The sequence below is a fragment of the Zalophus californianus genome, chromosome 6 (genome assembly GCF_009762305.2).
Source record: "Zalophus californianus isolate mZalCal1 chromosome 6, mZalCal1.pri.v2, whole genome shotgun sequence".
Lineage (NCBI taxonomy): Eukaryota > Metazoa > Chordata > Mammalia > Carnivora > Otariidae > Zalophus > Zalophus californianus.
Window position 1 is genome coordinate 12,302,219 of NC_045600.1, and position 25,145 is coordinate 12,327,363.

Sequence of the window (25,145 nt, forward strand, 5' to 3'; positions counted from 1 at the left end):
TTTGGGATCAAGGTAATGCTGGCCTCATAAAATGAGTTTGGAAGTTTCCCTTCCATTTCTATTTTTTGGAACAGTTTCAGGAGAATAGGTATTAATTCTTCTTGAAATGTCTGCTAGAATTCCCCTGGGAAGCCATCTGGCCCTGGGCTTTTGTTTCTTGGGAGATTTTTGATGACTGCTTCAATTTCCTTAGTGGTTATAGGTCTGTTCAGGTTTTCTATTTCTTCCTGGTTCAATTTTGGTAGTTGATACATCTCTAGGAATGCACCCATTTCTTCCAGGTTATCTAATTTGCTGGCATAGAGTTGCTCATAATATGTTCTTATAATTGTTTGTATTTCTTTGGTGTTGGTTGTGATCTCTCCTCTTTCATTCATGATTTTGTTGATTTGGGTCATTTCTCTTTTCTTTTTGATCAGTCTGGCCAGGGGTTTATCAATCTTGTTAATTCTTTCAAAGAACCAGCTCCTAGTTTCGTTGATCTGTTCTACTGTTCTTTTGGTTTCTAGTTCATTGATTTCTGCTCTGATCTTTATGATTTCTCTTCTCCTGCTGGGTTTAGGCTTTATTTGCTGTTCTTTCTCCAGCTCCTTTAGGTGTAGGGTTAGGTTGTGTATTTGAGACCTTTCTTGTTTCTTGAGAAAGGCTTGTATTGCTATATACTTTCCTCTCAGGACTGCCTTTGCTGTATCCCAAAGATTTTGAACAGTTGTGTTTTCATTTTCATTGGTTTCCATGAATTTTTTTAATTCTTCTTTAATTTCTTGGTTGACCCATTCATTCTTTAGTAGGATGCTCTTTAGCCTCCATGTATTTGAGTTCTTTCCGACTTTCCTCTTGTGGTTGAGTTCTAGTTTCAAAGCATTGTGGTCTGAAAATATGCAGGGAATGATCCCAATCTTTTGGTACCGATTGAGACCTGATTTGTGACCTAGGATGTGATCAATTCTGGAGAATGTTCCATGGGCACTAGAGAAGAATGTGTATTCCTTTGCTTTGGGATGGAATGTTCTGAATATGTCTGTGAAGTCCATTTGGTCCAGTGTGTCATTTAAAGTCTTTATTTCCTTGTTGATCTTTTGCTTAGATGATCTGTCCATTTCAGTCAGAGGGGTGTTAAAGTCCCCCACTATTATTGTATTGTTGTCAATGTGTTTCTTTGCTTTTGTTATTAATTGCCTTATATAATTGGCTGCTCCCATGTTCGGGGCATAGATATTTACAATTGTTAGATCTTCTTGTTGGATAGACCCTTTAAGTAGGATATAGTGTCCTTCCTCATCTCTTATTACAGTCTTTGTTTTAAAATCTAGTTTGTCTGATATAAGGATTGTCACCCCAGCTTTCTTTTGGTGTCCATTAGCATGGTAAATGGTTTTCCACCCCCTCACTTTCAATCTGGGAGTGTCTTTGGGTCTAAAATGAGTCTCTTGCAGACAGCATATTGATGGGTCTTGTTTTTTAATCCAATCTGATAGCCTGTGTCTTTTGATTGGGGCATTTAGCCCATTTACATTCAGGGTAACTATTGAAAGGTATGAAATTAGTGCCATTGTATTACCTGTAAGGTGACTGTTAACTGTCTGTTGTCTGTGTTCGTTTCTGCTCTGTGCTGCTTTTAGGTTCTCTCTTTGCTTAGAGGACCCCTCTCAATATTTCTTGGAGGGCTGGTTTCGTGTTTGCAAATTCCTTTAGTTTTTGTTTGTTCTGGAAGCTTTTTATCTCTCCTTCTATTTTCAATGATAGCCTAGCTGGATATAGTATTCTTGGCTGCATATTTTTCTCGTTTAGTGCTCTGAAGATATCTTGCAGTCCTTTCTGGCCTGCCAGGTCTCTGTGGATAGGTCTGTTGCCAATCTAATGTTTCTACCATTGTAGGTTACATATCTCTTCTCCCGAGCTGCTTTCAGGATTTTCTCTTTGTCTCTGAGACTCGTAAGTTTTACTATTAGATGTCGGGGTGTTGACCTATTATTATTGATTTTGAGAGGGGTTCTCTGTGCCTCCTGGATTTTAATGCCTGTTTCCTTCCTCACATTAGGGAAGTTCTCTGCTATTATTTGCTCCAATATACCTTCTGCCCCTCTCTCTCTTCTTCTTCTGGGATCCCAATTATTCTAATGTTGTTTCGTCTTATCGTATCACTTATCTCTCGAATTCTGCCCTCGTGATCCTGTAGTTGTTTCTCTCTCTTTTTCTCAGCCTCTTTATTTTCCATCATTTGGTCTTCTATATCGCTGATTCTCTCTTCTGCCTCATTTATCCTAGCATTTAGTGCCCCCATTTTTGATTGCACCTCATCAATAGCCTTTTTGATTTCGATTTGGTTAGATTTTAGTTCTTTTATTTCTCCAGAAAGGGTTTCTCTAATAACTTCCACGCTTTTTTCAAGCCCAGCTAGTATCTTTAAAGTCATGATTCTGAACTCTAGGTCCGACATCGTACTAATGTCCATATTGAGTAGGTCCCTGGCTGACGGTACTACCTCTTGTTCTTTTTGCTGAGGTGATTTCTTTCGTCTTGTCATTTTGTCCAGAGGAGAATAGATGAATGAGAGAACAAAATGCTAACAGGTTTACAACGTCCCCAGCAAATATACTGTATACAAATCAGAAAAGACTTGAAACCAGGGGAAAAGAAAGGGAAAGAAAGAAAAAAGAAAGAGAAAAAAAAAAAGATAAAAACAAAAACAAAACAATACAAAAAAGGCAGAATATGATCAAATATGATCAGGCTAGTGCATAGATCAGTGCCACACACTAGATTTTGGGCGTATTTTGGTCTGTTAGAAAAAAGTGCCTCCTAAAATTTTAAAGGAAGAAAGACATATATGTACAAAATAAGGGTTGATACAATGAAGGGATGGAAGATGACTGTAAAGATGAAAATTATAAAAGATTTTATAAAAGGACTTGGTAAGATAAGTTGTTTGAAAAAAGAAAGAAGATTTAAGAAAAAAAAAAAAAGGAAAAAGGGAGAGAATGTGATCAGGCAGGAGACTAGAACAAAGCCATACACTAGTGATTTAGGGTATATTTTGATCTGTTAGAAGAAACTGTACCTCAAAATTTTAAAGAGAGAACAACTTATATATATATGCCAAAAATAAGGGTAACTACTATGAAGGGATAAAATATGACTCTAAAAATGAAAAATAAAAAAAAATTTTTTTTAAAAAAAAGGGATTTATAAGATGTTGGTTGAAAAAGGGAAAAAGAAAAATAAAAAAAAAACAGTCAACAAAAATTAACTTTGATGAAATAATGAATCATGGTAAAAAAAAAAAAAAAAAAAAAACCATGAATCTATGTGCAGTATTCCCCTAGCGCTGGAGTTCTCCTATTCTCCTTGATCGATCAACTTGGTCTTGGCTTGCTGGCTGTTTGTGCTGATCTTCTCGGGGAGGGGCCTGTTGCTGTGGTTTCCAAATGTCTTTGCCGGAGGCGGAATTGCCCCGCCCTTGTCGGTCCGGGCTAAGGAAGCTGCTCCGGTTTGCTCTCAGGAGCTTTTGTTCCCTGCAAGCTCTCGGTACAGCTTTGGAGGACCAGGGCAGAAATGGTGGCCTCCCAATCTCCACCCGGAGGAGCTGAGCACTCGGGGCCCCGCTCCTCAGTGCGCCCCCAGAGAAAAGCAGTCACTCCCGTGTCCCCGGTCTCCGGCCGCACTCTGTGCTCACCCGGCCTGTGATCGAGCGTTGCTATCTCTGGCACCCGACCCCGCGCGGAGTCTCCAAACCCAGCAGATCCCTGCAGTGCGTTCCCGCACCGCTCCTCCCCGGGAAGGAAGGGGAGTCTCCCCGGATCTGCTGCTTGTTGGGTCCCTGCTGGGGGAGCCGTGCCCCGACTGGGCCGCAGATCACAGTTTATGGCAACCCCGAGCTGAGAGCCCGCGACTCTGCTCCGTCTCTGCAGCCGGCTTCCCTGCTCTGATACCTGGGAGCTCTGGCGCACTCAGGCACCCCGGTCTCTCTGTGACCCCAAGGGTCCTGAGACCACACTGTCCCGGGAGGATTCCACCCCCCGCTTAGCCACTGCAGCGACGTCCCTCCGCCGAGCCAACTTCTAAAAGGTCCGATTTTGTGCTCTGCGGCTCTAGCACTTGCCAGAAGCGGCCGGCGGAGGCCCCTCCCCCGCCGTCTATCCTCCCGAATATCGCCTCGGATTCACTTCTCCGCACGCCCTACCTTCCAGTAAGTGGTCGCTTTTCTGTTCAGAGAGCTGTTGCTACTCTCCTCTTCGATCTCCTGTTGAGTTCGTAGGTGTTCAGAATGGTTTGATCCCTATTCAGCTGAATTCCTGAGACCAGATGAAATCTAGGTCTCCTACTCCTCCGCCATCTTGCTCCGCCTCCCATTTGTATATCTTCTTAGCAGAAATTTCTATTCAGGTCCTTTGCCAATTTATTAATCAGATTGCTTGTTTTTTTAATCGCTAAGTTAAAGAAGTTCTCTGTATACTCTGCATATTAATCCTTTATCAAACATTTGCAAATATTTTTTCCCCTTCTGTGGGTTGCCTTAAGTCTCCTTGGTTAAGTTAAATCCTATGTATTCTTTTGGATGGTATTATAAATGGAATTGTTTTCCTAATTTCCTTTTCTGATTATTCATTGTTAGTGTAATACAACTGATTTTTTTTGTGTTGATTTTATATTGTGCTACTTTGCTGAATTCATTTATTCTAATAATTTTTTTGTAGAATCATTAGGGTTTCTACGTATAGGATCATATCACTGTGAAGAGAGATCATTTTATTTCTTCCTTTGTGATTTGGATGCCTTTTATTTTTTCTTGCCTAATTGCTCTAGCTAAAACTTCCAGTACTATATTGAGTAGAAGTGGTAAAAAGCAGACATCCTTGCCTCATTCCTGATCTTAGAGGAAAAGTTTTCAGTCTTTCACCATTGAGTATAATGTTCACTGTGGATTTCTCATATATGGCTTTTATTATGTTGAGGTAATCTCCTTTTATTCCTAGTCTGTTAAATATTTTTTACCATGAAAATATCGGAACACAGATCCCCAGTATTTGGAGCATAGGGTCCTTTTTGCCCACCCTGGCTCCTGTAAACTGCCCCAGGAATGTGTGCACAGCCCTGCTGGGTGCCTTTAGTGGAAGATGGGTAGCTACCGCTAAGGGCTGAAATTAACCACAATTTACCGTCCAAGTCTTCCTCTGGAAGTTGCAAGCCTTCGATAGACTCCAGAATTCTAAAATAATTACATCAGATAGATTCTGCCAATGCAACTGTTGTCCAGGTGAGCAGACAGACTCCTGGTACTTCCTGCTCTACTGTCTTCCCAGTACCTTCCAAGGTGTGATGGAGCACTGGGATCTACAATAGTAGGATCCTATGAACAGCCCTAAAGAGCGGAACCCTGGATCATCATGCTATGTTCTCATTGACAATTTCTGTGATGTTTTACTTTCCCAAAAGACAATAATAGCTCCTACTTACCGAGCTGCATTCATGCTTAACATGTTACAAATGTCATCTTGTTTAATATTCACAGCACTGGCTGAAGTAGGTAATATTAGCCTACTTTTACAAATTAAATTGATGCAACTGAAATCACACGACTTGTAAGAGGTGGTGTTGTGTAAATGATATATGGCTCTCCGTCTACTTTAATTCTGTGATTTCATTGATCAAGGGCTACATAGCTCCTCTCAGTTTATTTGTGCAGTAAAAGAAACCGCTCACATTCATTGACTTTCTTGACAGGTGCCCAATCTTTTCCAACTTGGTTGAATTTTGTTAATCAGTCTTGGAGCCTAGAATGATAAAAGAACATGGTTCTCCATTTATGTCTGTATCTCTATGATCTGCATTCTCATTTTATTTTGTTATTCAATTATTAGGTCTTTGAGGTCTTGTTTTGTTGAATCTATTAATTTATTAAGGTCCTTTGATGCAAAATACGGGGGAAAATTTACCTCCTCTTGGGATAGGCTTTGTCTCCACTGGATTCTTTATATATTTTTATGCTATTAGTACCTTCTTTGCCTTTTCTTTCCCCTTCCCCTCCGCTATTCCCCCACCTAACTGTTTACCCATTTTCCTTCTTGATGTCTTCTTTCTGTCCCTGCTCTTCCTTTCTTTTTCTCTAGTTCATCATTACAGTGTGTGCAGCACTGGTCAGACCTTCTATTTGCTCTAATGTAATGTAGGTGGATTATTCTTGAGACCTGTTTGCTTCCCCTCCTCAAGGTGGCACTTGAACCTGTTCTCTCAGTACAGTGCCTTGGAAGGTGATAGACCTGGCTACGCTCAAGAGGACTTGATTTCTTTTCCTTTGAGTACCATCTTATCCACTGCCAACTTCTCTCCTGTTAGGAGCGTACTCCTGAGAGTCCTCAGGATTTTGTTGATTTAGCTTCCTTCTCTTATTATGACCTCAAAGGGCTGGGTGTAGAGTCGTGTGACCTGTTACATCAACATTTTCTCTTTCTTTCCTTAGTGCTTTCTTTTGTGTGTTTTGGCATATTGTTCTTTTGTTCTTTTTTGATTGTTGCTGGTGATTTTGGTTTTGTTTTTTGCTCCTTAATTTTGTGCTAAAATATACCTAAGCACACAACTTAGCATTCTAACCATGTTTAAGTGTACAGTTCAGTGGCATCAAGTGGTGCAACCACCACCATCCATAACCCTCTTTCCCATCTTCCCAAACTAAAATTCTGTACCCACTAAACAATAACTCCCCATTCTTCCTTCCCCCCAGCCCCTCACAACTACTTTTGTCCCTATGAATTTGACTATTCTAGGAACCTCATATAAGTGGAATCATACATTTTTTTTGTCCTTTTGTGACTGGCTTATTTCACTTAGCATGTCTTCAAGTTTTATCCATGTTGTAGCAGGTATCAGTACTTCATTCCTTTTTGTGGTTGAATAACATTCCATTTCATGGATATGGCACATTTCGTTTATCCGGACATTTGGGTTGATGAGCGACGTTTAAACAGTTTTTAGCTCTTATGAATAATGGTTTTATGAACAATTTATGTTCAAATTTTTGTGTAGAAATATGCTTTCAGTTCCCTTGGGTATATACATAAGAGTCTAACTGCTGGGTCATATGGTACCTCTGTGTTTAACATTTTGAGGAACTGCCAAACTGTGGCACCATTTTACATTCCCACCAGCAACATATGAGCATTATTTTTCCACATCCTTGCCAACACTTGTTATTGTCTGTCTTTTTTATTTTAGTTACCTGAGTGGATAAGAAATTGTATCTCATTGTGGTTTTGATTTGCATTTTACTAAGGACTAATGATGTTAAGCAACTTTCCATGTTAGTGGCCATTTGTACATTTGCTTTGGAGAAATGTCTGTTCAAATCCTATGCCCATTTTAAAATTGGGTTGTCTTTTTATTGTTGAGTTGTAAGAGTATTTTATATATTTTGGCTATTAGTCCCTTATCATATACATGATTTGGGTGTATTTTCTTTCATTGTGGGTTATTTTTTTTGACTTGCTGGATGGTGCTTTTTGATGCACAAACATTTTTAATTTTGATGAAGTCCAATTTATTTTTCCTTTTGTTGTTTATACTTTTGGTGTCCTATCTAAGGAACCATTCATGGCCTAATCCAAGGTCATGAAGATTTACTCCTCTGTTTTCTTCAAAGAGGATGATAATTTTCATACATATTTTTTTGGTCCGTTTTGTTAGGTATTCATAATACAATGAAGCTATCAATTGTGTAAAGAAATAAAGCTGAAATTCAGGAGCTTAATAGGCAAGGAGATCTACCTTCAGAAATACGGTCTCCCCAAACAATGCTCAAGTAGCACTTTTGTAGATTATTGGGTAAATTTGGAATTTGGGCTAAACTTGGAGATATCTGATTAGGTCTAACCAGAGTATGAAAAACATTGTTTTCAAGACAAGAGTGAGGCTGGGTTTTGGTTGTTGTTGTTGTTGTTGTTGTTTTTAATATGTCAGCATTCTTGACTGTTTAGCTTCAAACTAGTTTCTTCTGGTCTCTGATATGATTTTAAACACGCTTTCTAAAGGTTTCTGATATGACTTCAAAAAGCAAGGTTTCCTTGACCTCAGTATTGTGTCCTCGACATCCACCAGCAGAATTCAGTGTTATCATCATAAAATCTCCTCATTGGTCCTTCCTTGTTCAAGGATAAGAAGAAAACACCAAATTCTTACTCTGTTTCCCCAGGTCTTCACCACTGTGTTTATGTATTCTCTATTCTGTCAACAAAGCCTTTATTCAATTTCTATTAGTATCAGGTTCATCTTTTGGTGTATTTGCTGGAACACTTGCTGAGACAGTGAGCATTTAAGAATCTAATGATCAGCCATCATATGATTACAAAATAAACAAAAATGACTATGAGTGATATTAGGAGGGGTTGGAAAGTAGAGTGAGGTATGGAACATTTGCAGTATTCCAGAAAGCTCCCTCATGCTACTTTCTCATCAGTATACTTCCAAGGGTAGCCATTATTCTGACTTCTAATACCATAGATTAGTTTTATCTGGTTTTGACCCTCACATAAATACAGTTATGCAGTATACATATTCTTTTGTGTCTGACTTTTTTTTCAGTCAACATTATAACTGTGAGATTCCTCCATATTGATGCATGTGTTACCAATCTGTTCTTTTTCACTGCTGTGTAGCCTTGCGTTGTCTGAATACTATAGTTATCTCTTCCACTCCTAGTAGGTATTTGAATTGTTTCAGTTTGGGGCTTACTATGGAGAAGCCATGGACATTTTTGTATTAGTCTTTTGCTGGACAGAGCTTTCACTTCTGTGTGGTGTATACCTAGGAATAGAACCGCTGCATCATAAAGTATATGTTTGTTTAGTTTTTTATGGAAAAAAAATTAAGTACTGTCAACATTTTCCCAAAGTGACTGTATCAAATGACTGCCCTACCAGCAATATGAAGGAATTCCAGTTGCTCCCCCTTCTCACCAGCACTTCATATTGTTAGTCTTTTATTTATTTACTTATTTTAAGATTTTTATTTATGTATTTGACAGAGAGAGACACAGCGAGAGAGGGAACACAAGCAGGGGGAGTGGGAGAGGGAGAAGCAGGCTTCCCGCCGAGCAGGGAGCCCAACGCGGGGCTCGATCCCAGGACCCTGGGATCACGACCTGAGCCGAAGGCTGACGCTTAACGACTGAGCCACCCAGGCGCCCTCATATTGTTAGTCTTTTAAATAGTAAGCCATTTATTGTATGGTGACTAACATAATAAAATTAAATTAAGTTAAAAAATAAATAAATAGTAAGCCGTTGTGATGAGCATGTAATTGTACCCACTGCAGATTTAGTTTGCATGAGTAATGATGTTGAGCACATTTTCATATGTTCATTGGTCGATTTTCATCTTCTTTTTAGGTAAATTATCTCGTCTCTTTTTAATCAAGTTTTTAATGGAATGACTTTTTTAAATTGATTTCTCTCAGTTTTTAATGTATTATGGACATGAGTCCTCTTTTAGAAACATAACTTGCAAACATCTTTGCCCAACCAATAGGCTGTCTTTTCTATTCTCTTTTTTTTAAAGATTTTTATTTATTTTACAGAGAGACACAGCGAGAGAGGGAACACAAGCAGTGGGAGTCGGGGAGGGAGAAGCGGGCTTCCCGCGGAGCAGGGAGCCCGACGCGGGGCTCGATCCCAGGACCCCGGGATCATGACCTGAGCCAAAGGCAGATGCTTAACGACTGAGCCACCCAGGCGCCTTTTTTTTTTTTTAAGATTTTATTTATTTATTTATTAGAGAGCACAAGCAGGTGGAGGGGCAGAGGGAGAGGGAGGGAGAAGCAGACTCCCCGCGGAGCAGGGAGCCCGGCGCGGGGCTCAATCCCAGGACCCCGGGGTCACGACCTGAGCCGAAGGCAGACGCTCAACGACTGAGCCGCCCAGGCGCCCCTGTCTTTTCTATTCTCTTTATGGTGTCCTGTGAGGGGCAAAACTATTAGTTTTTAAAAGTGCATTCTGTCAGTCTTCGCTTGTATGGTTAGCGCTTCTTTTATATCCTCTGAGAAGTCCTGGCTATCCCAAAGTTTTGAAGGCATTTTCCTGTTTTCTTCTAGAAGCTTGTTTTTAGATTTGTTATATAGGTCTGTGTGAAATTTCTGTTTTTGTGTGTGGTATGAAGTGAGGGTTCTTTTGTCTCCATATAGCTGGCGAATTTTCTACTGTGACCTTGAGTTGATAATTCAAGGTCATGAGTAGTGGGTTTTTTTGGTAAGCTCTTTAACATATCCATACAAGTCATACCACCTGATGGGCTTTGTAAAAACCATAATTGTCATCGTTGTCATGTATAGCCACCCTACTAGATCATCTAAAGTGTGGCCCTCCACGGACATACCATCTCATGCTGCACCAGTAATAACCGGAGTTAATTGCGATGCCCTCGCTTGCTGTGGATTACCAGTTCACAGTAGCTACCAGGCAAAGAGGTCATCTGTGCGTTCCTTAAAAATGTGAGCAACTCAGTCCCAAAATCCAGGCTCGATATTCTATCTTCCAGGGATATTTCTAGTAAAAGTCTGTGTCACTTATAGTCCTGGCAGGAAACATAATTCCACTCGAGTGTTTCACCTGGACAGCCTTTATAAGGGGACTATTGGCAGAGCAGTGGACCAAGTTAAAGGAACCAACAATGATCTTAAAATAACCGGAGATTAGCCATGGGAGAAAACCATTACAGTCCCTTTGATTTAAGGGATAATGCAAATAAATAGGTGATAGAATGATAGAGAAGACAGTAGGTAGGTAATAGCGTTACCTAAGCCCAGTCGAAGCTGGAATGGAACAGGGGCCACCCTGCAAGAGGTATCGTGTAGGGGGCTCAAAGCTGGTGTCAGAACTGCATCACTAAAGTAGGGAGAAAGGCAGGAAGAACTACCTAGACTTCTCTCTCCCTCCCTTGTTCTTACCTCCTCCTAGTGCCTTTCATTGGTCAAATCCAATCAGAAGGCATCTGGAAACACAGCACAAATAATACAATTCATAGGGGTCAGACTTCCAGTGTAGCAGTCAGAGGAAAAGTCTGGGGATGGATCTGGAGGAACAGGCAAATAAAGAAATAGCACATATTGTGAAACAAAAAGAAGCAAGATTACTTTGGAAACAGTGAAAATAACACCAAAGAAAATGGAACTAAATTGTCCATATAAGTGCTAAACTATTACATATCAGAGATATAAGAAACATGTCCGCATGTGTAATGAATAAATAAGTGGAAAGAATCTCCAATGATAAATATAGATGCTAAAGATTGAGAAACTGCAAGTTGGAGGAATTTCCAGGGATGAGCAGAGGTGGTGGCTGTTTATCTACAGTTCCTAGCACATTCCCTCTGATATGAATGGCTGGATGGGTGAATGAATAAATACTGAAAATAGAAAAAAATAGAGGAAACCAAAATTGACAATAACATTACGCTATTTTTTAAACTTTTTTAAAAAGCAAAAAACACATCTGAATTATTTGAAATAAAAAATGTAAATCAATTTGAAAGGCACAAAAAAACAAGCCAGTCTTGGATTTTGCTGCCACAACAATGACTAGCAAGCACATATTCTTCTCAGAACCTTCAGAGAAAAATAATATTACCTAAGAATTTGGAACCAACTCAACCAGTTATTCATATGCAAAGCCAACAGAAGAATGTTGTAAAACCTATATTTAACCAAATCTGAGATTCACTGATTGTAAGATGACTTTGTTCTATTAACACAAAGAAAAACTTCCAATTAAACTTTAACACAAGGTTTTAACAGTGATCCTGAGTGATGGCTGGATTACTCTGACATTATTTCCCCTGCCTACGATTGCATTGCTTGGTGTGTGATAAGGCGATCATTTTGAGTGTATTTCACTAGCAAAAGATAATGCAATTTCGTCTACTTGTGAGTTTCTTCCTTTCTTAGGTCCTAGAAAACACTTGGTTGTGGTTGTACAAGGAAATGTGAGATCGCAGTAATTCTTCCAGTGTCGTTTGCTTTATTGATATATATATATATATATATATATGCCCTGCTTTGTTTTCCTCTCTTACTGCACTGACAGTAAGTTTGTTTCAACGCCAAATTATAATACATATTTTTAGAGATTTTATTTATTTATTTATTTATTTGTCAGAGAGAGAGCACAAGCAGAGGGAATGACAGGCAGAGGGAGAGGCGGGCTCCCCACTGAGCAAGGAACCGAATGCAGGACCCGATCCCAGGACCCCGGGATCATGACCTGAGCCGAAGGCAGACGCTTAACAGACTGAGCCACCCAGGCGTCCCAAATTATAATATTTTTGAAGGCATTTTAAGCATCAGTAAAATTCAACATTTATTATACTAGTGTTTCAGGAAACTCCAAGTGACAGACAATACAGAGCTGATACCAAGTCATGCAAGCGTAGCAAATTGACCGCTGTAGCGTGGGTGCCACCTGGTGGACAATGATTGCAAGACACAGCAATTATAAAAGTTAAAATGTGAAAAACGTGTATTGTATGTTTACAGATGAACTATGGCATATTGAACCACGGCAATTGTAATGGTTCATTTTATGAGTCAGCTTGACTGGGCCAAGCGGTACCCAGAGGAAACATGATTTCTGAATGTGTCTGTGTCCAGCTGAGATTAGCGTTTGAATCAGTGGGCTCTGTGAAGCAGACTGCCCTCCCAGTGTGCGTGAGCATCATCCAGTCTGCTGAGGGCCTGAGTAGAACGAAAGGGTGAAGAGAAGTGGAATTCACCCTGTTTGCTTCCTGCCTGCTTGTGAGCTGGGACATCAGTCTTCTCCTGTCCTCGGACTGGGATTTAAACCAGTCGTCTTTCTGGTTCTCGGTTCTCATGTCTTTGCCCTCAGACTGGGAGTTCCCGCCAGCCAGTGCCCTGGTTCTCGGGCTTATAGACAGCCGATCACAGGACTTCTCAGCCTCCATGCTTGCATGAGCTAATTCCTCATAATAAACTCTTCCCATAGCATACTGGCTTGTGCAGGGTGACGGGAGGATGTGGTGAGAAGAGGTTGGGTTCTCTATCTTGAGGGGGGAGTCAGTAGGATTTGCTGATGGATCAGATGTAGGGTGTAAGAGAAAGAGGGGAGTTAAGAATGACACCAAGTTTTGGGGCTGAACAACAGGAAAAATGGCAGTTGCTGTGATGGAGATGAGGAATACTAGGGTGGAGGAGTTTGCCTGGGGATTGGCAACGCAGTCTGGGATGAGTTTGGTGTGAGATGCCTGACAGCCATGGATCTGGAGCTGTCAGCAGGAGGCTAGATATGCAAATCGGGAGTTCAGGGAAGAGAATGAGACAGGAGGTTTAAATCTGTGAATCATTCACATAAAAATGGGTGGAATCTCCAGCGATCATGAGAGAAGAGATCGAAAAATTGAGTCCTGGGGTGCTCCAATGTTCAGGGGTCAGGGACAGAAGAATGGACCAGGAGAGTCTGGCCAAATGGGGCTGGGGGTGTGGAAATCAGCCTTTTGCATCTCAAGACGTGAGCTTTCTCTCTGGCTCCAGTCAGGGGAGGTGGCTCTCTCTCTGGACCAGTGTCTGGTTGGGTGCATGCTTGTTCTACGTACTACCAGATTACTGCCACTCCTGCTTAACATGTTGCCCTAAGGCAGGAGAGAAACACAGAACACCAAATCTGGCTCAACATATTGATCCTAGGATAGCTAATGACCCAATAGTCTCTGCGGATAATTCTCCTTGCATCTCTGGGGGTTATTTTCTTACTGTCCCCTACCTATGCAGGTGTGTCCAGTTTCCTGGATCAGGAAGAGGAACCGCCACCAGAGGGCGCTCACCTCTCCTTCTCTAGGCCTCTACCTCGTCCCCCTTGGCCCTTCCCCTCTTAGCAAAGAGATTCTGTAATGAGATGCAGCCTGGAAAGGACTTCCCAGGGACTTAACAAAGACTAATACGTGTTTTACTAATTCTGGAGTCTTGAAGCCCTACTCCCACCCCTTAGTTTAAGTGCGGGTTTTTTTCCCCCCCAAGGTATGGTATTGAAAGTTCTCTAGTTGTACTATATCAAGAAACTTATGTTTCTTTCCTAATAGGATTAACAAGATATAGTAAAATTGGATCTATTTCTAATAAGATTTTCACATTATACTACGACCACATGGGCTTTATACATAAACTGACTCCAGACCATTTTGAAGCTGATGTGTCACTCAGAACCTTTGGGAATTCTAAAGGTATTTTTGGACAGGTTAGTGATATAATGCATTGAGACTATTTGCCTTGTTTTAAGAATAGATGCCACACTCTACACACACAATTATGGGAAAAGGAGGAGGTGTTTTGCTTGGGACAAACTCTTATCAATGCATTTTGCTCCGTTTGACTGTAGGAGAAACCTCCATATACCAGAGAATATCTCCAAAACCTTCTTCCCAGTACCACACACAGGGTTTTATAGATTTAACTCCACCCAGAATATGTCCCTACAAATATCTTCACAGCAACACCATTAGATATTCTCAGCTATTACTTAGACCTATTACTTCCAACCCAGGTTCATGGTAGGTTTGATTTTTCTACCTCTCAAGGTTGACCAAGAAACACGAGTTATCTTTTTCCCACTGGTTTACCCTTCCTCTTTTGTATTCACCCTGCCCCTTCATTTTTTCCTTTTCTAATGCCGATAAAGAAAGGAGATATTATCTTCTTTCTAGGTGAGACTACACACAGGTTTTTCTAATAATTTTAATGTATAATGTGCCACTTGAGAAGGTACATCTGCCCAAGAACTCATCACTGGGCACACCGTCGCGAAAATGGACTTTCCTCAGTATGTCAGCAAAGAATCAGGTTTTTTTTTTAAAGATTTTATTTATTTGAGAGAGAGAGAATGAGAGATAGAGAGCACGAGAGGGAGGAGGGTCAGAGGGAGAAGCAGACTCCCCGCCGAGCAGGGAGCCCGACGTGGGACTCGATCCTGGGACTCCAAGATCATGACCTGAGCCGAAGGCAGTTGCTTAACCAACTGAGCCACCCAGGCGCCCGAAGAATCAGATTTTTTATTTTTAAACTGGGGCTTAATGAAACCCTCCCTTTGTCCTAAAGGAAATAGAATAAAGGCTGGCTCTAGTTTTAATAGATCATTCCAAATTACCAGGCCAAGACCAGAGTTGAAAAGATCGTGTTTTCACTCTCCTTGTCTTGGGAAACGCAGAGTGAGGTGGGAACGTCCCCGTGACCGTCGAGTGCGGCCACGTGACTTGCCGTGTATTTGCCGTCTGTTATGTGGGCTCTGCAGAGACACAAAGGATGTGAGCGGGAGGGTGGGAGTTACCAAAAAAAGCAGAAACCTACCTTTTTCACTACACAGTATGTAGAAAACGTCTTAGTTCTCTTATGTGAAAGTTTAAATTATTAAAATAAAAAGCCAGTCGGGATTTTTAGCCTCAAGATAAGTTCGCCTCCCAACCCCCAAAACAAACTATGCATGCGTCCTCTCTGGATAAAAATAATCACTAGCCTTTATTTGGTTCCATGTGACAGGTGCTGTTGTGCATTCTTAAATCTTTATAACAGCTATTTATCTTCATTTTACTGATGAGGGAAATGAGGCACAGCAAGGCTAAATAAGTTAGCCCAAATTATACACACCACTGGGTAGTTACTGCATCAAGCATCTACCCGGACAGCAGGTCCCAAGGCCTGTGCTTCTCTCTGTGTGTGGCCTTTTGCTGGACTTGTATACACTTTTTTGTGGGATGTTCTTGTCATTCCCAAGGCTAGAATGGCATTGGGAATTCTAAAGCACGTTCAGCCTTTTCAAGAGGCTCTTCAAAGAGCCTTAGGACATTGACCGATTCAGTCTCATGCCAGTTCTCCTCGCCTCTGTTTCCCACTCTTTCCTCTTCTCAAGAGCCCAGGGGACAAGGCATGACTGAAAATGGGTCTTGGAGGCACCATTGAATGGCTGTGCCCCCAACCAGTCTGCACTATCTACCACCTACTCATGTCATGGCCACCAGGTCAACCCCAACATCCCCTTCGGGATGATCTTTTCAACATACCCTTCTCTGATCCTGATTCTGTCCAGCTTTGGGACCATCGCAAGGCAAGGAGAATTGGCAGCCACTTTCAAGTCAGGAAACATACGTCACAGCCCCTTCCTTAAAAAACAAAAAAACTCCAGTAAGAACTGAGCTCTAAAATCTGCACCTCCAAACCCCTCCTACACAATGGAAGACATACTTCCATGCACCCTTGCACTCCAGCCTTCTACCAAGGGCACAGGAACCCTAAAACTGAACCTTACTCCTCAGAATTTCTTTGCCTCCTTAACAGAAAAATGCATTATCCCTTGCACACACACATGGATATACAAACAGAACATGTTGAAATATTACTCTTACTGATAAGCAAAACAGTACTGTTGTGACATGCACTGGAAACTAATCTGATATTTGCATTTTGCCCTAATTGAAGTATAAAATAGTATAAATGCAATGTTTTTTGTTCTTTTCCTTCTCCAGGCTCCTGATATGGGCTTTGAAACTGCCCTTGCACCACAGTACATTACCTTAAAAGAAATTATCTTTTATGCATATGTGCCTGCAAATGAACCTCAAGAAAATATATACACCAAGAAATTCAGCAACATGCACTTGGGAAAAGTGATACACTCCAGGTAGTTACTGACTTGCCTCCCATTTATTTAGATTGCACACTGGTTACTAAACTCTAAATTTTGAGGCAACTTCTTTGAGTAGTTTTCTTGGTGAAATAGAGTACGTCTTTTTTTGATACCTCGGAAGGCCAAATACACTTATAGACTCCAAGGCGCTTTGAATGATGCCCCAAGCTTAGAAACACGGGGCTGATTATTTTGGCACTGTCAGGAAATGTGCTGTATCATCTTGAGTATCAAATATGTTCTGGGCTTCACTGGACACTGTCCACAGGGTTCACACACATGGCCATTGTCACATGTCCTAAAGACAGACACATCTAACAGAGTGAAGGCCATCTTGCATGAAATACTGCATGGCCAGGTATGAGGTATTTTGAGCAATGCTTGCTTCTAAGGTATTAGCAAGAGCCACTGACCCTTAAAGCTACTTTTAAGGTCTGAAAACTCTCTTTGAAGAACATTATGAATTTTACAACTCCTGAAATATCTAACCACCAGAAAAAGAACAATTTCGGATGACCAGAAATTCACCTTTTTCTTTTTCTTTTTTTTTAAGGGGGGAAAGGGGCAGAGGGAGAATCTTAAGTGACTACTAGCTGAGCATGGAGTCAGACACACGGCTCGATCTCGCAACCGTGAGATCATGGCCTGAGCTGAAATCAAGAGCTGGACGCTTAACTGAATGAGCTACCCAGGCACCCCTAAACTCACCCTATTTCAAACACAGTGGGTCCTGTTCCACCAGGTTGATATCTGTTTATTATATTTGTGCTGGGCTGTCAGTATGCACCTTGTCCCATAGCCAACAATTCCATGTATCATGGAACAGCTCACACAGAAGTGGAGGTGAAGACTGAAATCAGATATAGAAAAAGTGCTGATGTAGGTTTTATTTTTTTTTCTACAAGGATTATAAAGCTTTCTGTGTTGAAGAAAAGTACCTGTAATCTCTAAAACTATATTTTATTTTCAGTGGTTTTTGTATGGGTGACATTCCAAGCCACTTAGTTTCTGTAGGTATGTCCTTGTAGAAAACATAGAATTGGGCTGCCTGGGTGGCTCAGTAGGTTAAGTGTCTGCCTTTGGCTCAGGTCATGATCCCAGCGTCCTGGGATCAAGTCCTGCATCGGGCTCCCTGCTCAGCGGGGAGTCTGCTTCTCCCTCTGCCTGTTCCTCTGTGCTCTCTCTCCCTCTCTCTTGCTCAAATAAATAAATAAAATCTTTTTTAAAAACCATATAGAATCACCTTTTAAAAGATTAACATGATTAATATAATCTCAATGTTAATATTAATTTTTTATATCCTGATTATTTTTTAAAAGCATATGATCATTCTCTTAAGCATCCAAATCAAGTTTCCCTCACTATCTGAAAGTAGAGCATTCCTATGAAACTTTTCACAAGTCGAACTGGAGTAAATAAAGCAAAGAAGCAATTATCCTCAACTTACTTATATGGAAAAATTTCTGAGTATTCCCAGACCCCACAAAATACCCTCTATTAGGCTTTTTCTGATACCTTAGGACACATCTTGCTAACAGATGCACAAAATAAGTGGAGATAAGGCACAGGTGCTCACCCAGGTCAGCGCTGTGGTGGCTTGATGCTGAGATGCTGCGGGGAATTTGCAGGGAAGAGGCTGGGCGGGGCCCCTATAACAGATCTGCTCGCTGCAAAACAAAAGCTGGATGCTATTTTTACTCTTGGCGTTTTCTCGTAAAAGTGAAATTCTCTTCAGATTTCTTTCAGTTAGCAAAAACAAGTGCTAACATAGGCCTTTTGTCCAAGTGAAGTGGGGTAAGGTGAACTTTGGAAAAGCGAGGTACCTGTATTTGCAAACCAGAACAGCACAATCTGTGATCAGATTCAGTAACTTGGCTCTACTTGTGCAGAAACTAGGGAATGAGCATCTCCAAGTCAGGAAAGGGGAGCACAGAGCCAGGATCAGAGAACTGGAGACTAGCCAGATGTCAACCGGGCAGGTCAAGGATTGGGGACCCAAAATCCCGAAGTCAGCAACAGGCCAAGGCAGGTTCTAGAGAGTCAGGCGTTTGGATCAGGGAGAGCCCTTCATTCGTTTCTTCCACAAATAGTTGCATAAAACTTACGACGTGCAAGGGGCTCACCGTGCCCTGATAGAGCCGTGAAGAGGACCTTCGAACCCATGCACACCTTGAACTCACATGATGACAGCTGACAGAGTAGCGGGGAGCATCCAGAGAGTATTTTCCTGGGGGTTGAGCCCTTGTTTGGAGGATGTTGGAAAGTTGCTCAGAGCCAGCGATGCTCATGATGGGATCAGAAGAATGAGAATGAAGGAGGAGGTCAGGGGAAGGTTCCAGACTGAGAGAATAGTGTGTAGAAGGCCCCCAGGCCAAAGGGAGCATGGTGTGTGTTTGAGAAACCAAAGGAAAACCAGAGTGACTTCAGTGTCATGAAAAAAGGAGAGAAGTCATTGAAGACCGTGGAGCGATGTCAGTGAGGGCCTTCTGAGTCACAGCCGGGGTGGGGAGCAGGGGTAGGATGTCATTCCAAGCAAGGGGGAAGCAGTCAAGGCTCCTAATTAGGTGAATAACTGAACTGATAGATGGGAAATTTGCTCCCTGAATAAGCTGGAGAAACCACCTTGAATTTTCCTCCTACTGTCCTTCAAAACTCCTCGATGGACTTGACCTCCTTTCTACCTCTGGATAAAGGATCAGGCAAATCCCATAGCTTTTCTCTTCGAGGGCAGATGAACATTTCCTTGGCTTAAAAAGTCTAAGTCAGTCTAATAATCACATGACTCTCTTCTTGTCCAGTGTTTCAAAAAATGCCAAACTCTTAGCCAATTTAAATTTGTTTCCCAGCCCCTATTTGCACCTGACCCGGACTGGGGAGCCTGGGGAGGTGGGGTCTTGCTCATGCTTACTATTTTCCAGTTTCTATCTTCTTCCCTCAAGCCTTTTGGTTTTTAGCCCTTCCAGAGTTTGGGGGAGAGAAGGCAGGTAAGGTAAAGGGGGCAGAGACCCCCAGAGTCCTTTAGAAGGGGCAAGAGTCCACCTGGTGACAGCTACCCCTGTCACCCCAAGGCCTCTGGAGCTCTTCCACCTTGTTGGGTCCCTTCACCCTTCAGGCAGTTCTCCTGGGAACCTTTCCTTTCCTTTCCTGCTTCTCCCCTTCCCCCTCCCCCACAATGCTAGGCCCCCCCAGCTATAGCATCATCTCGAATTTTGTGTGAATGTTGACATTTTTTTTTCTTTATGGCTTTAACATGTACCTATGCATCAAAATGCATTGTTCAGTTCTGCTAGATGTATTCTTCTGAGACTCGCCTTTTCCACAGAGCGACAATGCTTTCTGAAGTACTCAGTATTGATGTCTCTGCAATTCACTCACATGAACACACCACGCTCTTTAGCGATTCTCCTGTGTTTTCTTGTAATCGTTTTAAACTTCTGCTTTTCATGTTGAAGTGTTTAGCTTATCTAGAGAGAATGTGTGTCTTGTGGAGTGAGAACTGATTTCTTTCTTTCTTTCTTTCTTTTTTTACATAAATAACCAGCTGTCCTTACAAGTCACTCCTTTCCCCACTGATGTACCCCCCTCAACCACAGTATGTCAGGGGTCCGTGTGTGCGTGGGTCTGTTTCTCCTCTCTTCTATTTCATTGGAGTATTTGTCGTCCCTTTGTCACACTGACTAAACCTCTGTGTAACACCCCCCCTCCCCACACACACACCTCCTGGATTTTCTTGGCCTTTGTCCTTACATTTAAATGTTAGGTTCATCTTGTCAGGTTCCATTAAAGGAGAAAAAAACCACAAAACACCAAAACACACTAATCTGTTAATAGAAATGACCTCTTGTAGCCAAATTCTGCCTGATATCTGCAGTTCAATCTTGGGTGGAAATTTCTAGCTGTTCTCACAGTGACATAATTCTACTTTGTGTTCTCTCAGAATTTCAGGCTCAAGACAGCCTCCTGACCCTCTGTAATGGGTAGAGAGTTACTATTTTATCCTTCTGTCATCCTTAATATGTCTTTGCCTGTGCCCCATGGATGAGTGGCCTTGCTTCCTGTCCCCCAGTAGCTTAAAGCTTTTGCTCCATCGGGGAAAGGGGGGGGGCAGGAAAGCAGGCAGGAAACCAGGGCTTCAGGGCCAGCACCCCCCAGGGACCCCACCCAGCATGGATCACTTCTTTTGAGGCCTGTGTGCAAAAATGGTTAATGTCCAGCCCCGCACGGCTTAAAGCTTTTGCTTCCTATAAAAGAAGGTTCAGGAAAGGGGGTGATGCTTCATGCCTGTTTCCTCCCGTCCTCCATCCCACCTGGACCACACAAGCGTCTATTGGCCCTGATCCGACCTTTCTCATAAGCCTCCAGGGAAGCCCATGGGAAAGAACTTGTGAGTATAGACTCCCCTTTGAAAGGTGCCCCGGCTTTTCCAAACTTACATGCCAGCATACACGTAGGCTTCACCTTTTTTTGTTGTTGTTGTTGCTTTAACAATTTTAGCTAATTCTTGCTTGTGTGGTGGCCAGCACTGTGTTTCTCCTTCCCAAGCTCCTCCGCAGGTGAGACCGTTCCTGTGTTCAGATTGCTCTTGGAATGGCTCATTCCCCTGGATCTCATGTGAGTTAGTTATCTTCGTTGGTGACCCTAGTTCTCGGATGGGCTTATGGAAAGTGATAACTTTGTGCTTTATCTGCTTTATTTTGTTTCGTTTTCTTGTTGGCTTGACCTTTCTGCCTCCGAAGTCTGGTAGCTGACTTCTGTAGAGCAACCATAAATTGTTCAAATTTGCTAACTTCCTTTAATTATTCCAGCACTTGTTCTATGGGTTATTTTGGATTTTCTGAGTAGTGATAATGGTTTTTCTAAGATGATCACCGTATCGCCTGCAAATTATTTTGTTTCTTCCTTAACATTTCTTAGCATGGTATACCTTTTCCCTATGACAGTGTCTAGGATCTTGTTAACTAGAAGGGTAAAGTGAGTGACTTAGTCCGTTTGGGCTACTGTCACAAGATGCCACAGACGGAGTTGCTTACAAACAATGGAAATGCATGTCTTATGGTTCTAGAGCCTGCAAGTCCACGCTCAGGTGCCAGTGTGGTTGGGTTCTGGTGAAGGCCTCTTCTGGGTTGCAGACTGCTGACTTCTTACTGTGTCCTCACACGGTGGAGGGCTCGGGATCTCTCTGAAGCCTCTTTTGTAAAGGAACAAATCTCATTTGTGAGGCCTCCATCCTCAGGACCTAAATCACCTCCCAAAGGCCCCACTTCCTAATACCATCACTTTGGGCAGTAAGTTTTCGACTTATGTGAATAGGGAGGGAACAGGCACGAACATTCAGACTATAGCAGTGGGCTTTCTTATTGTTCTTTTTTTTGAGAGAGAGAGAGAGAGAGAGAACAAGCAGGGGGAGGAACAGAGGGAGAGAGAGAAGCAGACTCCCCACTGAGCAGGGAGCCGGATATGGGACTCAGTCCCAGGACCCTGGGATCATGACCTGAGCTGAAGGTGGATGCTCAACTGACTGAGCCACCCAGGCGGCCCTGTTGTTCTGACTTTTAAAAGAATATTTAAAACGTTTCACCATTATGTATTATGCGTTTCATCTTTTTTTTCTTTTAACCCTTTTGCTTATAGAAAATTTTTTTTTTCAGTTTAAGAGGTGTTTTATTTTTGGTGTCAAATGGTTCTGCATCTACTGAGCTTATATATAGAATTTCTCCTTTAACCTTTTAGTTAATGTTGTAAATTATATTGTGGATTTCACACACCTAATTCTGGTATTTACCCACCAGGATGTCTTGGAATACACATATCTTGGTCATTGTGTGTTATCTATTTTCATACATTTCTGGATTCGGTTTGCTAATATTTAGGATATTTGTGTGTATGTTCATGAGTGATTTTTGCCTGTAATTTCTTTCTCATATAGTCCTCACATGATTTTTTAAACAAGATCATCCCGGGGTCGTAAATGAAATTTTTAATTTTATTTTCTGGAACAGTTTGTTTAAGATCAGAATTTCCTGTTTCTCAGAAGTGTGATTTTTCAAAATTGGTTGAAACTTTCTTTATGGTGAAGGACTAGGCTATTTATTATGCTCAATTTTTGTAAATATTCCACATGTGTTTATAGAGACTATAGTCTTTTGTTCAGTGCAATGTAAATATTTGTCAGATTAATTTTGTTAATTGTAATGTTCCAATTTTCCGGATCCTTACTGATTATGTTTTTCTGCTCAATCTATTAATTATTGAGAGAGTTGTATTAGAATTTCCTCATGTGTTATTGGATTTGTCAATTTCTTTCTGTGGTTTTATCAGTTTTGTCTTATATGCTTTGAGGCTGTTGTTAGATACATGTAAGTTTAAGAATTTCTTTGGGGGGGCGGGGCAGAGGAAGAAGGAGAGAGAATCTTAAGCAGGCTCCACATTCAGAGCAGAGCTGGATGTTAGGCTTGATCTCACGACCCTGAGATCACGACCTGAACTGAAATTAAGAGTCAGATGTTTAACCAACTGAGCCACCCAGGAGCCCCATAAATTTTGAATTTTTAAATCTTCCTGATGAGTTGAACATTTTGTTGATATTTGGTGACTATTTTTATTTCTATAATGCTTTGTGGGTTTTTTTGTGGGTTTTTTTTTTTTTTGTGTGTGTGTGTGTTTTGGTCTGACTTCTGTATATGTTTGAAAGTCAAAGAAAAACTGGACAGGAAATCTAAAACCAGATCTTCTGGTACCCCATTAGGCATTCCTGTAAGAATAACCATTCATTCAGTACTCTTCTCGGGTCATGCTGACGTCAGCCACTTTGGAGAGGGGATTTTGGCAAGGTTTGGGAGAGTGTTGAAGAGAAAGATTTTTCTGGAAACCGGGGCATTCCTAGTTGGGCAAAAAGAGGGCTTTATGAAGGTGTTTCCACAGTTAGAACGGGTCACTTTGGACTCGGAAATGCTGATCTGGGGGCTGCTAAGCCCTGAGTCATAATGGAGAATGTTGAAGGGAAAGGAAACAGAAGGTTATCAAGAGGCAAATTCAGTCATTCCCAGTTTTGCTTAGGACATGTGTAGTGACCACTGTAATTGGAAATTATCCTGAACGCCCATAGCATAGACTGACTGTATCTGTCCTCATTATTTTGGTCTGTTAGCCAGCTGGGCAATGATGACTGGGCATTTTGCACAGGGACTTGAAGACCCATGTTGCTGTAGAGGTGACAGATGGAAAGCCAACTGGTATGACTTCCCAATCTCAACCTTTTTAAAAAATATACACACACAATAAATATATGGAGAAGGGGTATTATTAGAGCAACTACACATAAAGACTGAAGAGTTAAGTAGGTAGCACTAAAGGGTAAGATTCAGATAAACACTTACTTGCTTTTTAAAAATAATGTTTTTATATTGGGGCGCCTGGGTGGCTCAGTTGGTTGAGTGTCTGACTCTTGATTTCGGTTCAGGTCATGATTTCAGGGTTGAGATCGAGCCCTGAGTTGGGCTCTGCACTTAGCAGGGAGTCTACTTGAGATTCTCTCTCTCCCTCTGCCTCTGCCCCTGCCCCCTGCATACTCTCTCCCTCTCTCAAATAAAAATTTAAAAAAATAATGCTTTTATTTTGTATTCAGTGCTTTCATTGTAGTAAAATATATACAACATAAAATTTACTATTTTAAGCATCTTTAAGTGTACAATTCCATAGCATTAAGCACATTCACATTATTGTGCAAACATGACGATCCATCTCCAGAACTTTTTCATCTTCCAGACTGAAACTCAGTCACCATTAAACAATAACTTCCCGTATCCCCAACCTCACAGTGCCTGAAAACCACCATTCTACTTTCTGTTTCTATGAATTTGGCCAGACTGGGGACCTCATATAAATGAAATCATACAATATGTGTTCTTTTGTGGCTGGCTTATTTCACTTAGCATAACGTCCTCAAGGTTCATTCATGGTTGTACCTTGTGAGAGGATTTCCTTCCTTTTTGAGGCTGAATCATATTCCACTGTATGTCATATATACACACATCCATAAAGAAAAATGTGCCCCGTTTTACTTTTCCATTCATCTATCAATGGACCCTTGGGTTGCTTCCATCTTTTGGCTTTTATGAATAACGCTGTTACAAACATGGATGTAGAAATATCTCTTTGAGAGCCTGTTTTCAATTCTGTGAGGTATATGCCCAGAATTGGAATTGCTGGATCAGATAGTAATTTAGTGTTTAATATTTTGAGGAACCTTCATACCATTTTCTACGGCAGCAATGCCATTTTACATTTCCAATAACAAGGCGCAAGCATTCCAGTTTCTCCACATCCTGGCCAACACTTGTTACTTTCTGTTTAATTTTTTTTTTTTTTATAAAAGCCATCCTAATGGATGTGAGGTGGTATTTAATTATGGTTTAGATTCCCATTTCCCTAATTACTAGTGATGGTGGGCATCTTTTCATCTGCTTATTGACCATTTGTA

At 41.4% G+C, this 25,145-nt stretch overlaps 1 protein-coding gene across 1 annotated transcript in view; it reads left to right on the forward strand.

Moving 5' to 3' along the window:
• The window catches only part of CATSPERB (cation channel sperm associated auxiliary subunit beta), a 111,330-nt gene that overhangs the window by 53,585 nt on the left and 32,600 nt on the right, over positions 1–25,145 (forward strand). The window contains 2 exon segments of the mRNA XM_027569473.1: positions 14,073–14,227; positions 16,506–16,660. Coding sequence (XP_027425274.1) covers positions 14,073–14,227; positions 16,506–16,660 — 310 coding nt within the window.